The 16,532-nt window shown below is 43.9% G+C and overlaps 1 protein-coding gene across 3 annotated transcripts in view; it reads right to left on the reverse strand.

The window, feature by feature from the left end:
- B4GALT4 (beta-1,4-galactosyltransferase 4) overlaps nucleotides 1-16,532 on the reverse strand; it is a 65,393-nt gene that overhangs the window by 20,740 nt on the left and 28,121 nt on the right. For 2 of the 3 annotated variants that reach the window (XM_066347776.1, XM_066347774.1), the window contains exons 1-2: nucleotides 14,445-14,540; nucleotides 2,865-3,264 (exon numbers count right to left, since the gene is read on the reverse strand). In XM_066347776.1, the coding sequence (XP_066203873.1) occupies nucleotides 2,865-3,117 (253 nt within the window). In that variant the 5' untranslated portion in view covers nucleotides 3,118-3,264; nucleotides 14,445-14,540. Of the gene's footprint in view, nucleotides 1-2,864; nucleotides 3,265-14,444; nucleotides 14,541-16,532 lie in introns of those variants that run through there. The other variant, XM_066347775.1, reaches the window with a different exon arrangement.

Raw genomic sequence — 16,532 nt, forward strand, 5'->3', positions numbered from 1 at the left:
CCCACCACGCTCACGACAACCTCTCAAGTTTTGTTCCTTCTGGCCCATTCTTCATTCATCACTAATTATGCCACCCGCTTAATCCAGGTCCTTGCTCAGTTTTATGTCACTGCCCATCTATATTTATAAATGTAGTTATTGCTGCCTAACCATGCAGTAGTGCAGTGGACAGAGTGTGGGACTGGGACACAGAGGTCCCAGGTTCAAAATCCCAAGGTCGCCAGCTTGAATGTGGGCTCATCTGGCTTGAGTGCAGGGTTGCTGACTTGAGCCCAAAGGTCACTGGCTTGAAGCCCAGGTCGCTGGCTTGAGCCTTAGGTCATTAGCTTGAGCAAGGTGACACTTGGTCAGCTGTAGCCCCCGCCCCCATCAAGGCACATATGAGAAAGCAATCAATGAACAACTGAGATGCCACAACGAAGAATTGATGCTTCTTATCTGTCTCCCTTTATGTCTGTCCCTATTTGTCCCTCTCTTTGTCTCTCTCTCTGTGTCTCTGTCACAAAAAAAGTAAAATAAAATAAAAAAATAAATGCAGTTATTGCTTAAATTTGTTGTGAGGAACAGGGAGGAAACACCATCAGATTTGCTTTGCAATAACTCATTTTCCTATCTAACTTGTGTAACTTGTGAGCAGAGTAACTCCCTCACACAATCAGAAATAATGTTTTGGCTTTTCCATGACTAAGTAAAGAGAAGTAGCATGCCAATATGAACACAGTACAAGACTGTGATTCAACTAGGAAAGTGGGTCTGCAGATTTTGTTAACCGCAAAAGGCCTCCAAAGAGCGCCAAGCTGCCCCGCAGAGAGTTCCCTGAGTGTAGGCAGAGCCAGCTGTGCAGGACAAGGGAGGAAGGAGCACTGGGCTTTGCAGACTGGAAAGGCTCACCCTGCCTTCACCCTGCCTGCACGCTGCGCCCTGAGGGGTAGAGGCAAGTCTGTGAACAACACACTGCTGTCAGCACAACAGCAAGATAGGCAGGCCCACAGGGAGGGTAACATGAACTTGGGGCAGTCCCAGAAACCTTTCAGGAGAGAGTTATCTCAGCTAGACTTTTTTTTTTTTCTTTTTTGTATTTTTCTGAAGCTGGAAACGGGGAGAGACAGTCAGACAGACTCCCGCATGCGCCCAACCAGGATCCACCCGGCACGCACACCAGGGGGCGATGCTCTGCACACCAGGGGGCGATGTTCTGCCCCTCCGGGGCATCGCTCTGCCGCGACCAGAGCCACTCTAGCGCCTGGGGCAGAGGCCAAGGAGCCATCCCCAGCGCCCAGGCCATCTTTGCTCCAATGGAGCCTTGGCTGCGGGAGGGGAAGAGAGAGACAGAGAGGAAGGAGGGGGGGGGGGTGGAGAAGCAAATGGGCGCTTCTCCTATGTGCCCTGGCCGGGAATCGAACCCGGGTCCCCCACACGCCAGGCCAACACTCTACCGCTGAGCCAACCAGCCAGGGCCCAGCTAGACTTTTGATGAATAAACAGGAATTCTCCAAACACACATGAATTGAAGAAAAGCATCCTGGAAAAAAAGGAATATCCAGGCTCAGAGGAGCATCTGGCAAACTATCAGCACTTTAATGTTCTGAAGAATCAGAGGTTTGACAGAAACTTTGTGGGTTCTATACTGTTCACAAAAATTAGGGGATATTTTATCACTTCATAATTTTTGTGAGCCATATATGATATAATATTGCAGTGGAGTTTTTCTAATTAATGTGTTCACTAAAACCATGTACGGTTCATTTAAATTGAAAGATAAAACATTAAAGGGGAATCATAACATATAACATATTTAAGAATTAAACACTAAAGACAACACTGAAGGACAGACTCAGTCCTGTCCCTCAACTCCATACTTTTGGCCAAGGGGATGCTAATAAATGGGACACAAGTGGCGACCTTAATGTGCTTACTTTCTTCCCCTCAGGGCTGCAGTACCAGGACAGGAGTATGTCCCGGCTAGCCTGTTCGTCCCAGGAGAAGGATGAGAGTTACGTGGAGCTGAGCCACCAGCCTAGACAAGCTGACCCCAAGCTCATGCCACAGACCTGTGAGCCAATCATGCCTACTGACATATGCTGCTCAGACTGTTGTGGCTGGGGAATAAAATTGGGTTTGTTCATATAGTGGAAGGCTACAACACCAATATGGATACATCTCCCAAACATAACAATGAACAATGGAAGTTAGACACAAAAGAGTATACAGTGTATGTTTCTAATTATGCAAAGTTCAAAAACATCTGTAGATGGTGTTAGAATCTTCAAGTAAGGGCAGTGACTGAAAGAAGTCTGGGAACTTCCAGAGTTCCAGGGAGATTCCATTTCTTAGTTTACATAGTGGTTACACAAGTATGTTCATTTTTTGAAATTTAACTGAGCCGGCCCTGGCCGGTTGGCTCAGTGGTACAGCGTCGGCCTGGCGTGTGGAGGTCCCGGGTTTGATTCCCGGCCAGGGCACACAGGAGAGGCGCCCATCTGCTTCTCCACCCCTCCCCCTCTGCTTCCTCTCTGTCTCTCTCTTCCCCTCCCGCAACCAAGGCTCCATTGGAGCCAAGTTGGCCCAGGTGCTGAGGATAGCTCTGTGGCCTCTGCCTCAGGCGCTAGAATGGCTCTGGTTGTAACAGAGCAACACCCCAGATGGGCAGAGCATCGCCCCCTGGTGGGCATGCCTGGTGGATCCTGGTCCAGTGCATGCAGGAGTCTGTCTGTCTGTCTGTCTCCTCCCCACCCTCACTTTGGAAAAAATTTTAAAAAAGAAAGAAATTTAACTGAGCCATACACTTCTGATTTTTTACTTTTCTGTCCATGTATCTAATAAAAAGTTTATGTAGCACTTGTAAAAAATGAAAAAAAACTTACTGAGATATGGAGAGATGGCAGGGCAGTTGTCAAGGTCTGCTTTTTTCACAGGTGCTTCACTAGTCAGAGGTTCTTTCTTTGACAAAACCATGGTCTTTTTGAAATTAGCAATAAAATTCTTTGCTTTAGGAATCTCTTGAATAGCACGCACAAAGTAGTTATTGGTGGCCCATCCAACCACTGTCAGGCATAAAGTAAAAAGCAACAGTAATCGGAATTTGTAGGAAAGGTAGTAAGTCATGTGGAAGCCCATGTCTTGTATTATGTGGAGCAAGATGTATCACTCCACGTCACTGCGGGCAGGAAGCTTCAAGTTCAACTTCTCCAGTCTGGCTGCACACTTAATGACAAGCGAAGACGCAATGCCTGCTTTCGCTCAGTGGTTCTTCTCCATGAGTCTCTAGAAGGTAATCACAAAGACATGTTTCAGATGGAAATCCTATCCTGAAATGATTCACATCAGCAAAACTGAAAACCCATCCCCCACGGACCCTGACTAACAGTAATGAGAGTTCTCCCAAGAGGGTTTAGAGATCAGACACCCAGAGATTGGAGAGGCAGAGGTTCCAACCCTCCACACAGCCCAGGAGTTCTCCCTGGTTCGTGCCCCAGGCTGTCTGTCACCCGAGAGAAAAGCCACACTCAGATGTTGCACCAGAGGAGAAAGCAAAGAAGAAACTGTAGAGCCTCCTCAGTTCTGAGAGGGGCACAGCCTAAAGTACGGCCTGCTGGTCCTCTTCCTGGCACAGCTTTAAAAGAGGGTTAACAACGTATGAAATCCTGTTAAGGAGAACAAGACAAAAGCTCTTTTCTGTGAGAGCTAGAAAAATGTGTTCAAGAGGGGATAAAAATCAAGGATTTTGGCCTGACCTGTGGTGGCGCAGTGGATAAAGCGTCGACTTGGAAATGCTGAGGTCACCGTCACCGGTTCAAAACCCTAGGCTTGCCTGGTCAAGGCACATATGGGAGTTGATGCTTCCAGCTCCTCCCCCCTTCTCTCTCTCTGTCTCTCCCCTCTCTCTCTCCCTCTCCTCTCTAAAATGAATAAATAAATAAAATAAAAAAATCAAGGATTTTTACAATGAGGCACTGGCACAGGGCACATCCCAGCAGGTGGGGGAAAGGACAAGAAACATAAGAGAATGCCAGCACAGGAGGTCCAACATCTGTAAGGACAACAGGTAAAACGGTTTAAGGTCAGTGGTTTTGATTCAGACAGAAACTACAGCCCCACCACATACTGGCCATGAAACCTGTTCTTATCTATAAAATGAGGATAAGTATAGTACCTACCCAGAGACATTCTGGTGGGACAGGATGACCTAATGTATGTACACATCAAGTGTCAGCCGACCTCCTGATGCACAGTAAGCACTCACTAAGTGCTGACTGTCACTGTCGATATTGTCATATAACTTTAGGTAGCTCTGGATTAGGGATGGATAACAGGCGGGCACATTGGAAGCTGCCAGAACTACCACTCTATTACACTGTATTTCTCACTGTCACTTGATAAATTGCCATGCTGATTTCATACCTCAGTATGAATTCATCTCTGAGAGGTGGCTATGCTCTTAGTTACTCACAAAAGCCCAGTTTCTGAGACCACATGGCTGAGGGCCCCCGGACCACAGTGAGTGCACTAAAGGTGACGAAGGTGTTTTGATGAGTATCAATACCCAATATATCCTCTCTGCTTTGTCAAAACCACATCTGTCTTTAAATTCTGAAAATGTTATCTGAAGAATACAAAAATGCTAAAGCCAGAGCACTGATAATCTCTAGAGCCAAACATATCCTCAATTAAATGAACAGAATGGAGACCAAAATATTTTCTATGCCAAGTGTTAACATGGGATGTTTGTGATTTAATCTTAAGTAACAAAAAAGAGAAAGAGAAAATAACATAACTTCTATGTGTGTATAATTGCCACTAAAAATACAGAAAGAAGAAAAATGCTGAGAAAAATATAGCCAAAAGCTACCGATAGCTGTATCAGGAGTATGGGGTTAGCCAGGGGTGTATTTTTCTCTTTTGGTTTCAGAATTTTGTATAATATACTTCTGTCCTTTTATAATTAAAACGAAGTTGTTGTGTTTTTTTAAATGAGCTGTGGGGATATGGTAATTTACTATAAAATCAAAATGTTAGGCTGGACCAAGTAGTGGTACAGTGAATAGAATGTCAACCTGGAACGCTAAGGACCCAAGTTCAAAACCCCGAGGTCGCAAAAAAACAAAACAAACAAACAAACAACAAAAAAAAAAACCCCGAGGTCACCAGCTTGAGTACAGGGTCACTAACTTGAGCATGGGATCATAGACATGACCCCATGGTTACTGGCTTGAGACCAAAGTTCATTGGCTTGAGCATAGGGATCACTGGCTCAGCTGGAGCCCCCTGGTCAAGGCACATATGAGAAAGCAATCAATGAACAACTAAAGTGCTGCAACTATGAGTTGATGCTTCTCATCTCTCCCCCTTCCTGTCTATCCCTCTCTCTCTAAAAAAAATAAAAATAAAATTTTAGAAACTCTCAAGATGACCTTATACTTACTGTAGGATAGGATTTAAAAAAATTAAACTCGGCCCTGGCCAGTTGGCTCAGTGAATAGTGTCAGCCCAGCATACGGATGTCCCAGGTTTGATTCCCAGTCAGGGCACACAGGAGAAGCAACCATCTGCTTCTCTCCCCTTCCCCTCCTGCAGCCAGTAGCTTGCTGGTTCCAGTGTGGGCCCCAGGCGCTGAGGACAGCTAGGCTGATTTGAGCATAGGGCCCCACGGTTGCCAGGTGGATCCCAGGTGACGGGCATGCAGGAGTCTGTCTCATTATTTTCCCTCCTCTCACTTAAAGAAAAAAAAAATGAGCTCCAGGTTATTTGGAGGGAAACTTAGAAAGCATTTCTCTCCAGACACAATAAATAAATAGAAGTTAGGTTCCTGGGTCAAACCACAAAAGAGAAGATTTGACCCAGAAAGCAATTACACAGTATGGCCTGTATGTAGTCTTGAAGGTATCGTAATACATAACTGCTAATAAGAGTGATTTATTTGTGCATTTACTCTGTGCCACGTAGTGGTGCTAAATCCTTGGATTACCTTATTTCATTCTCATCTCAACCTAATGAGGGAAGAATTATTAGTCTCCTCATTTTATAGAGGAGAAAATGAAGGTTTAGAAAAATTTAAGAACTTGCCCAAGAGCACACAAGCAGTGACTGGTGAGCTGGGGCCTGAGCCCACCCAGTCTGCTCCCAAGTCTCCGGACATTTCAATCTTTCCTTGGGGCGTGGGTGTACCCAACACAAACCTTTGAACTATGCAGTTTTCTTTAGCAGCCTTTTACCTCTCTCCCTCCCATCCCCTTCCTTGGGCCTGTTTGTTCAAACAGCTTCCTAGAGGTTTCTTCTCTTCCCTCCAGGTAAGTCTGCAGGTTCCTGGGCCATGAATCAGATAACATCGTATGGCCTTAATTGCAGGAAGCTTAAAGGCTAGGGTTGGCACTAGTTTTTGATTAAAATCTCTATCTTGGAAAGTTTAGACTGGAACCATTGTTTCTCTAAAAGCTGCTTGTGGAGGGAGAGTCCCCCGACAGGGACACTCACCGGCCTGAAGGACAGCAGAGAGCACACATATCCGTCCCCCACACTGCACAGAGAGGACTGTGGTTTAGAAAGATCTAAAAACCTCCCCAAGCAGTGAGCGGGAAATAACCAGACAACTAGTGCTGAACTGCAGCCCAGGAATGTGTCCAAAGATAAGAAAGTTATTATAAAAGCAAGGAGCCATTCTTAATGATTACATAATAACCAGCTCTGCATTGCTAACCCCACTCACTGAGGCTGGGTGGGATCCAATGAAAAATTATCACTTCTCACTTTTTCCATTCTTAGTGTTCTCTTCAAAACTGACTCTACAGGGCACCAGCAGGAGACCTCAAGTGTCAGGCGCCCTTGATGCTGTGAATGAACTCTCAAGGAATGAACGGTCTATAACACGACCACCTTTCAAGAGAGATCTGCCCAGCCTGCTCATCAGCTAAGTGACTGAAGACAATCCCATGAGGTCTGTTTCCCCAAATAAAAGACAGTTAAAAAAAACCAAACAAACAAAAAGACTTACAACAGTTGCTGTAAGAACTTAATGAGATTATAAACATACCTGGTACATTTCCAAGAACATACTAATCTTTTGACTGCAATTACCAACATGATTCATGCTCAAACTTTATCAGAATGCTAATCAAGATAACGTCATCTCTGCAGTTACATATTGAAATACAAATAATTTTTATTTTCTATTTCTCTGTAATTTCCTATTTTTCTTTCAATGAGTATATATTATTGATAGATACGTGAATTCCAAACTGCCCTTTTGCTGTTCCGCTTGGCTGCCTGACCCCACCCTTAATTACCGGACAATCGCCCACAGGACAAAGGAACTCTGGGAAGCTGGTCAATCACCCCAATGAAGAGTATTCCAGAAAGCCTAACATACCAGCACACCCTTGCTCGAGGCTATCCCCAACCCTATAAAGTTTTACCTCAGTCTGTTTTCGGTGTCCGGCAGGATTCCTTTCTTCCTTTCAATAAAGCCTGTTACTAACTGGTCTTTCGGACTCCCATGGATTCCAACAATTATTTTTATAATAAAAAAATAATGATTATTTTTAACAAAAGTTATTTTTAGGGAAGTTAACTCCTAGTTGGTGTTTGGGAAAATGTTATAAGAATAGACTTATTTATATTAACATTGAAAAAACTGAGACCCTGCCTAAGCGGTGGCACAGTGCATAGACCGTCAGGCTGGGATACGGAGGACCCAGGTTCGAAACCCCAAGGTCGCCGACTTGAGTGCGGGCTCATCTGGGTTGAATACAGAATCACTAGCTTAAGCGTGGGATCATAGACATGACCCCATGGTCACTGGCTTAAGCCCAAAGGTTGCTGGCTTGAAGCCCAAAGTTGCGGGCTTGAGCAAGGGGTCACTCGGTCTGCTGTAGCCCCCAATCCCCATCAATGCACAAATGAGAAAGCAATCAAACAACTAAGGTGCCACAACGAAGAACTGACGCTTCTCATCTCTCTCCCTTCCTGCCTGTCTGTCCCTATCTGTCCCTCTCTCTGTCTCAATCTCTCTTGCTAAAAAAAAAAGGGGGGGGGGGGAGAAACTAGGTGATAGGTACCTGGGGTTTCATTTTCTTTTTCTCTCTAATTTTGTACATGCTTGAAATTTTCCACAATCATAAAAGAAAAAATCTAATAAGAAAAACAAACTATAACAAAAGGTAAAGCAACATGAATGCTAAGTATCACTGCTGGAGAATCTCTACATATACAAATTTTGCACCACCATGGGGAAGAGGGGACATGAGGTGTCACTCAATAAATACCTACTGAGCACTCATCCTCCAGGAAGAAAAACTGTAGTCTCCACTCAGCTGCCAAAGGTGCCAAAATAGCATTCTGATGTTTCTAACTCCATCTGGTCGTCCTGACGACACGGGCCTCTCGGAGTGGGCGCGCGTGGCCCAGGCCCACGGTCCCGCTGCCTCGGGGTTTCCTGGGGCAGCACCAGTGGAAAGGCTGGCAATTTGCTCTCCTTTCAGTCCTGCCGAGTTCCTGAGGGCTGACTATTTGCACATGTAGTCCTACCTTCCTTGGACCTTCAGGACTCACTGTGCCAATTACAGCTCCTTACCTGGTTTCTGAGTAATCATTGCCCAGAGCCTAATGAAGCAATAATTCCCTGGGTGGCGGGCAAAGGTGGGATAGAAACGGCAGCCATTTACATGGACAAGACATTTAAAACCAAAGACTGAGCTCCTAGTGGCCAAAACAGGAAGCATCTGAGCAAGAACATGATGGTGTGGATGAAAATCTGTAAGAAATCATAAATTACTAACTGGGCAGGTCATAGTGGGTAGTCACACCTTAGGCCTATAACTTCTTTAGTGAGAGGTTATTATAAAACCCTGCACATTGTTCTTGTGCATTTAGGTTATTACACCTTTGAAATGCCGGAAGTAATAGCCTCAAAGGCATACCCACCCTCAAGAGAGTACAAAATCTTAACTCTCCCATGATCCAATACTCACTTGCTTTCTCCCAATTTTCTGTAAACTTATGTTCCCTTAACTTCAAATGAATAAAAGAAGCTGCAAAACTGTTAATCTCCAAAGCATCTGAGATCTTGCTTCCCAGCAATGGTCAGTTTGGCTCAAATAAAATTCTCATGAAAATTCTCTACACGTTTGTACATTTCTAATGTCGACAATGGCATTGTATTGTAACCTTCACAATAAAATGAATATCCGTGAGTCCACAATGATGTAAATGATCAAAAACTATGTTCTTTCCTACAGTAAACTTCCACTTCATAAGGACATACTCTAAAAATATATATTATCAATAGCAAGAAAACTGACGAAATTCAAATAAAATCTGTAGTTAATTGAATTGATAACTGAACCCTAGTTATATAAGGGACTATGTTAGGGGAAGTTAAGCAAATTTTCTGTGCCATTTTTGCAACTTGTCTCTAAGTCTAAAATTAATAAAAAACAAAAGTTAAAAAAAGTTAGAGACTGAGTATTACCCAACATATGGCAGTAAAATTAACTTAATTCTCAAAGAGAATCACTGATTTTTGTATTCCGATGACCTAACACATAGCCAGTGCTGAATCTGATAAATAATACATTTCCTTGTAGGATATGCTAGTTAAAATACATAAGGACACTACTGAAACCAATGAAATGCAAAAAACAGAAAGGAAAAATAATGATTAATGGGAAAGGGAAAATTTTACTGGGTGTCTAATTATATTTTGGGAAGATTTTAGAAAATGAAAAGGCTCACCCCATGCTAGCTCCCTTCAGTTTACCAACACCAGCACTTCCTAAGGGTAGAGGGCCCCAATTCTAGTAACTGGCACTTCCTTTTGGTCACACCCACCACCTTCTGTTCTTCTGCCATTGGGTTCTCCAAAGCAGTACTTTCCTGACTTTTGTGACTCTGAAAGGAGTTACTACTTCTACCACCTCTTCCTCCCAGAACCCACAGAGCACAACTGAGCAGGGTCTCCACATCTGGGCTAGAGATGCCGATGACCCTGCATCATCCATTTTACAGCAAGAGGTGTCATAAAATGGTCAGGGAACATAAAATAAATTTAACAAGCAAAGGGCTGAACTTGTTTTATACTGTATACGTTATGCAACATAACAGATTTCACAGGAATCGCTGATGGCCGATTTTAATGGAGGTTCAAAGTGTACTTATGTGCCATTTTCAGCTATCCCAGAGAACCCTGCAGGGGGCTCAGAGTTCCCTTTCTGCTGTCATTAGGGACACCTCAATAAGGTTTGAAAAGGTCTGAGGTATGGGGGAAACAGGCTCTGAAGAGCTGATTTCAAATCTGGTTAACAGATATATAAATCACTTTGGGCAAATGACCTAAATTTCTGAGCCTATTTTGCCATTGATTTAAAAAGCACTTTTCTGGTGGTAGCTAGAGGGAAAGGGGTGTAGGGGCAGGTGGGCACAGGGGGGAAGATAGGGACGAAAAAGACCTTGCTTGGGGCGATGGACACCCGATGCAGTGGGCAGATGATGTTTTGTTGAGTGCACACCTGAAACCTCCACCCCAATAGACTCAATTAAAAAAATAAAAAATAGTGTACAAATCATTTATTTTTCAAAGCGTGGTTCTAAGAGCACTTATATCTAATACAGAAAAATATTTGTTAAAATTGCAGATTCCCAGGCCCTGCTCTCAAAGCAGCTGAACCTGGGACTCAGGAAAATGAATTTTTAACAAGCTCTTCAGGTAATTCGTTATACGCATTAAATTTTGAGAACCACTGAAATAAGAGAATGGACCTGAAACATAATAGATCTAGTGGTGGGATTCAAATAATTTAACAACCAGTTCCCTGCCATAAAGACCGTTTGAAGTATAAAAAACAACATACCGAAAGGTAGTTTATTATTTCATGCATTTAAAACCTAAGTAAGAACAATAAAAGAGATACACAAAACTAAATTATCCATGAGTTTTAAAATATTAATGAAAAAATATTAAATAATACCTGATAAAAAACAATAAAACTGTTATTTTAAGATATTTCCAGGCCCTGGCCGGTTGGCTCAGTGGTAGAGCGTCGGCCTGGTGTGCAGAGTTCCCGGGTTCAATTCCCGGCCAGGGCACACAGGAGAAGCGCCCATCTGCTTCTCCATCCCTCCCCCTCTCCTTCCTCTCTGTCTCTTTCTTCCCCTCCCACAGCCGAGGGTCCATTGGAGCAAAGATGGCCCGGGCGCTGGGGATGGCTCCTTGGCCTTGGCCCCAGGAGCTGGAGTGGCTCTGGTCGCGACAGAGCGACGCCCCAGAGGGGCAGAGCGTCGCCCCCTGGTGGGCGTGCCGGGTGGATCCCGGTCGGGCGCATGCGGGAGTCTGTCTGACTGTCTCTCCCCGTTTCCAGCTTCAGAAAAATACAAAAAAAAATTAAAATAAGATATTTCCATATTGCTTCTTGATTGGCATCCTCACTTGCAATTTCTTTCACCTATGGATGGAATGAACATGACTACAGGTGCTTAGAAAACAATGTTCCACAGATGAATGTTCAAAAGAGTAAGGAGTATAAATTTGTGATGTCCACACTGGGCAGCTGCCCAGGTGCCCACCTTAGAGAGAACCCTGATTACAAGTGCCATTTTAACAACCAGTTCGCCAAACTCAACAAAAATTAGGTTTCAGTTCTGCTGAACCGGTGTGAACCAGCTGAATCCCACTGAATAGATCCTTCAGAAATGTCTACTTTCCTCTGGTGAGGAAAAGCAGTCAAGATATGTGAAAATCAGGTTTTAAAAATGCATTTAAATTGCTTTTAACTCCATCAACCAACATTACTAAAATAACCAAAAACTGAAGAAAAAAAAAATCAATGCTAACATTAGGGTGCTCATTTAATAAATCACAGTACCTCCATATGATGAAACATATGCTTTCATTAAAACAGTATTTTAAGCCATGGAACAGTGGATAGAGCGTTGGACTGGGACACAGAGGACCCTGGTTCGAAACCCCCAGGTCGCCGGCTTGAACATGGGATATGAGCACATGGACCCCATTGTGACTGGCTTGAAGCCCAAAGTCACTGGCTTGAGCAAGGGGTTACTAGCTCTGCTGCAGCCCCCTCACCCCCCGTCAAGGCACATATGAGAAAGCGATCAATGAACAAATAAGGTGCCACAACAAAGAATTGATGCTTCTCACCTCCCTCCCTTCCTGTCTCTCTGTCCCTATCTGTCCCTCTCTGTCTCTATCACAAAAATAAAAAATAAAACCTTAACTACATGGGAAAGTGCTCATAATAGTTAAGTGGCAAAAAAAACATACAGAAATGTACATAGAACAGAATCCCAATTATGCTATATATGTATGGTATGCGTATCTTTTATGTATAAAATGCCAGAAGATCAGATCATTGGCAGTTGTTTCTTAACTACAGAATTAAGGAAATTTTGTTTTATCTGAATCTTCTAAATGGGGTTTTATGATCATAAACATTTTTTTCCAGGCAAAATGACTACATAATTTTCCTTTAAAAAGGGATTATAGCTTTCAGTTACATAAATTTGGCAGCAATTCATTCAAATAACCTTCAAGAAAATCTGTTCTATAGAGGCCCCAACAAGCCCAAATCTCAAAGAAAAATCTCAGAAGCTATCAATAACTTTCAATGCCAAAGAATTCTGCAGTCTCTGTTTTAAATTACTATTTCTAAGCTCCACCCCCTGAGAGTTTTATTTCAAAGGCTTGGGGTGAGGCCAGGGAATCCATATTTTCAACAGGAACCCAGGTTAGTTTGAGAAACCATTGTTCATTAATGGCTTTAAAAAACAGAGAAGAAAAACACCACTGATCTGTTTTGGATGTTCCCACTCTGAATAAAAGATCTTTAAAGAGATAGTTCTAAATCACTTGCATGCATCTCTGGGAAAGCACACAGTAAATAACGCTTAATTTAATGTAGATACCAAATGGCATATACCACATGGCTAGCATGGGCTTTCTCACATGTAATGAAAAACAGGGAAAGATAAACTATTTCAAATGGCATATGAAATATAATAACAGAGCTGGTTATCCTCCCCCAAGATTATGTGGTCCAACAATTCAGTACTTCTCTTTAACAGATGATTCTGATCTGATCAAAGCATGGATCATGAAAGTTTTTGCAATGTCATGGGGGTTAAAGGCCAACTCTGCTCCAGAAGACAAAATTCCAAAAAGATAAATTATGGTCCAAAACAGCGTTATCTCCTCCCCTCCACATTCCAGCACTCCTGCCAGCCCAGGTGCCTAAATAGCCCTCCATCCCCCCCTCTTGAGCCCAATTTCTCAATCTGGACCCTAAATCCTATTGATCTCTACTCAAGATTCCTTGACTTTCTTGCATTTTAAATATACTTTTCTTTAAAAATTGAGAAATTTAAAAATTCAACAACAAAAAAAACTCTCCTCAACCCTCAAATTACAATCTTCCTTTCTCCTTTTCATCATCAAAGGCTGGAGAGGTCTCCCTGTGCCCTGGCCACCTCCTGCGTCTTCATCCCTCACCCACTCTTGAACACTTCAACCCAGCAAGCCCATCCGGTTGATACCTGCCGTCCTAAGGCTACCAACCCAAAGGCCTTTTCTCAATCCCAGTCCTCTTGAACTTTCCCCCCTTCAAACCTCCGTTTAGCCCTTGTCTAATGATAGACCAAACAAACATTGACAGACAGCCATGGACAGACACCGGATGGACACAAAGCCTGACCAAGGGCAGGTGTCTCCCAAGTACTTCATTTTTTAAATTTTATTTTTCAATTACACTTGAAATTCAATTTTATATTATAGCAGTTTCAGTTGTACAATGTAGTAGTTAGACATTTATTATAACTTACAAGTGATTCCTCTCCACAAGTCTAGTACCCACCTGAAACCACACATATTTATTACAATGTTGTTGACTACATTCCCTATGCAGTACAGTACATCCTCGTGACTATTTTCTAAATGCTAATTTGTATAAAGCACTTTAAAATCCAGGTGGCTCTCACAACTCCGCCCCCTGCCGCCCCGGGGCTGGCTGGTATCAACTGTCCAAGTCCCGGGAGAAACCTTGGGGAAAGAGGGCTCCGGTGGAGAAAGGGTATTTTTCGCGTTGGTGCGCCGCTGGGAGAGGAGCTGCGGGGCTCCCCGAGAACCGTGGATGGGGAGGGGCGGGGAGCCTTGTCCTTTTTTCTACCTGGCAGCATCTCGCCTGGATCGGGTGGTGGCGCCCGCACCTGAGCCGGTGCTTCCCGCCCAGCTCGGCCTCCGCAGGCTCCCTGTCCCGCCCGGCCCGGCCCGGCCGCTTCGGCTGCAGCAGGACAGCCCCAGCGAGGCCTGGCCGCTCCGGCCACGCGCGCCCAGCCCCGCGGGCACCGGCCTGCGGCCCGGAGGTGCCCACACGGATCCCGCCGCCGCCCTCCGCACGGAATTGCGCCTCTGAGGCGCTGGTGCAGCCAGCGCAGAGCGTACTCACCCCAGACACAGCGCCGGAGTGCACAGCCGGAGAAAGGGGAGCCGGGGAGAAGTGGCCATAGGGGCCGCCCGCCTTCCGGAGGAGGCTCGAGAGCGCCGGCTCCGCCCCGGCCCGCCCCCAGCCCCTCCCACCGTCTCTAGGCACCGCCCTGAGTGCTGGGGCCGTTTCCTCTGCCAGCCTGGCGCTCCACCTGGGCCAGGCCGAAGCGGTGGTGGGATTCAGCAGGATCCTAAAGGTTAAGCAGAACTGATACCTCATTTTTTGTTGAAATCAGCCAACCAGTTGTTAAAAGGGCACTTACAATCAGGGTTCTCTGTAAGGTGGGCGCCTGGGCAGCTGTCCAATGTAGAAATCACAAATTTACATTCCTTATTCCTTTTGAACTTTCATCTGCGGAACATTGTATTCTAAGCGCCTGTAATAATGTTCATTCTGTCCACAGGTGAATAAAATTGCAATCGAGGATCCCAATCAAGAAGCTATATGGAAATATCTTTTTTTTTTTCTTTTTTTTTTTTTTTTTTTTTTTACAGCGGCAGAGAGATAGGGACAGACAGACAGGAACGGAGAGAGAGATGAGAAGCATCAATCATTAGTTTTTCGTTGCATGTTGCAACTTCTTAGTTGTTCATTGATTGCTTTCTCATATGTGCCTTGACTGTGGGCCTTCAGCAGACCGAGTAACCCCCTGCTGGAGCCAGCGACCTTGGGTCCAAGCTGGTGAGCTTTTTGCTCAAGCCAGATGAGCCCGCGCTCAAGCTGGCGAGCTCGGGGCCTCGAACCTGGGTCCTTCCGCATCCCAGTCCGACGTTCTATCCACTGCGCCACCGCCCCGTCAGGCTAGAAATATCTTAAATAACAGTTTTATTGTTTTTTGTCAGGTATTATTTAATATTTCTTCATTAATATTTTAAAGCTCTTTCTTATCTGTACATTTTATTGTTCTTATTTAAGTATTAAATGCATAAAATAATAAACTTTCAGTATTTCTTTTATATATATACTTAAAATGGTCATTAGGGCAGATAACCGGTTGTTAAATTATTTTAATCCCACCACGGGGATAAAGTATCAGTGAACAGCTTGGCCTTTAAGTGATCTTAAATCCTTGAGCCAATATTGCGCTAGGTGCTGGGCACTTCCTAAAATCCATCCCTGTAGAAGCTCCCAAAGCATTGGGAAGGAGGGCCAAATCTGAACCTCAGGTGTCAACCTTGGAAAAGCACTAAAGAGTTTCAGGTGCCCTGTGCTCTAAGCACAAACAGTAGAAACCCGCTCTGAAGGACCCATCCTCCATTTAATCCCATAGGATTCGAGCAAATGCAGGTTCTTTTTTTTTAAAAAAAATCAGCAAGCACAAGAGGCCCTATATAAGTGTCAGTCAGCAGAACTAACGCCCAGCAGATTTAGATTACCCTCTCCCCCTAGGACATTGGATATCAGAATTGTCTAACACAGAATAAAAAAGAGGTTTGTTTGTTTTGTTTTTTTAAGAGAAAATAGAGACTCCCTAGAAATTACCAATTTCAATGGGGATAGAGTAGCATTACATTGGAGAAATCTAGCAGATGCCATCTTTCCAAAGTACTAAAAGTTAGTTTAACCAATAGTACAATTTGGCATCACACATGAGGTGATGTTATGAGGGCATGACATCGCCTTTATTGTATTCCTGACAAAAATACACAGTTAAAATTTAATCATGAGGTAACAGAGTCAGACAAGCCCAAATTAAGGAATATTCTACAAAACAACGGGCCCATACACTTCAAAAAAAAGTCAATGTCATGAAAGATAAGGAAAGATGAGGAACTGTTTCATATTAAAGGACACTAAGGAGTTGTGACATCTAAATTCTTGCATTGGAAAAAAATTGCTACAAAGTATTGAGACAACTGTCAATGAATGTGTTCAGTGTGATAGATTAAAAATAGCTTCCAATTCTTTGACATTCTCTCACTGAGAAATGGAGATATGCTTTTCCTCTGTTTAAATCTGAGCTGGCCTGTGACTGCTTTGACAAATGAGGTAGAGTGCAAGGGAAGCTATGCCAGTTCTGAACCCAACCTTGAAGATTTTATTTATTGA

Source organism: Saccopteryx leptura, chromosome 8 (genome assembly GCF_036850995.1).
Source record: "Saccopteryx leptura isolate mSacLep1 chromosome 8, mSacLep1_pri_phased_curated, whole genome shotgun sequence".
NCBI lineage: Eukaryota > Metazoa > Chordata > Mammalia > Chiroptera > Emballonuridae > Saccopteryx > Saccopteryx leptura.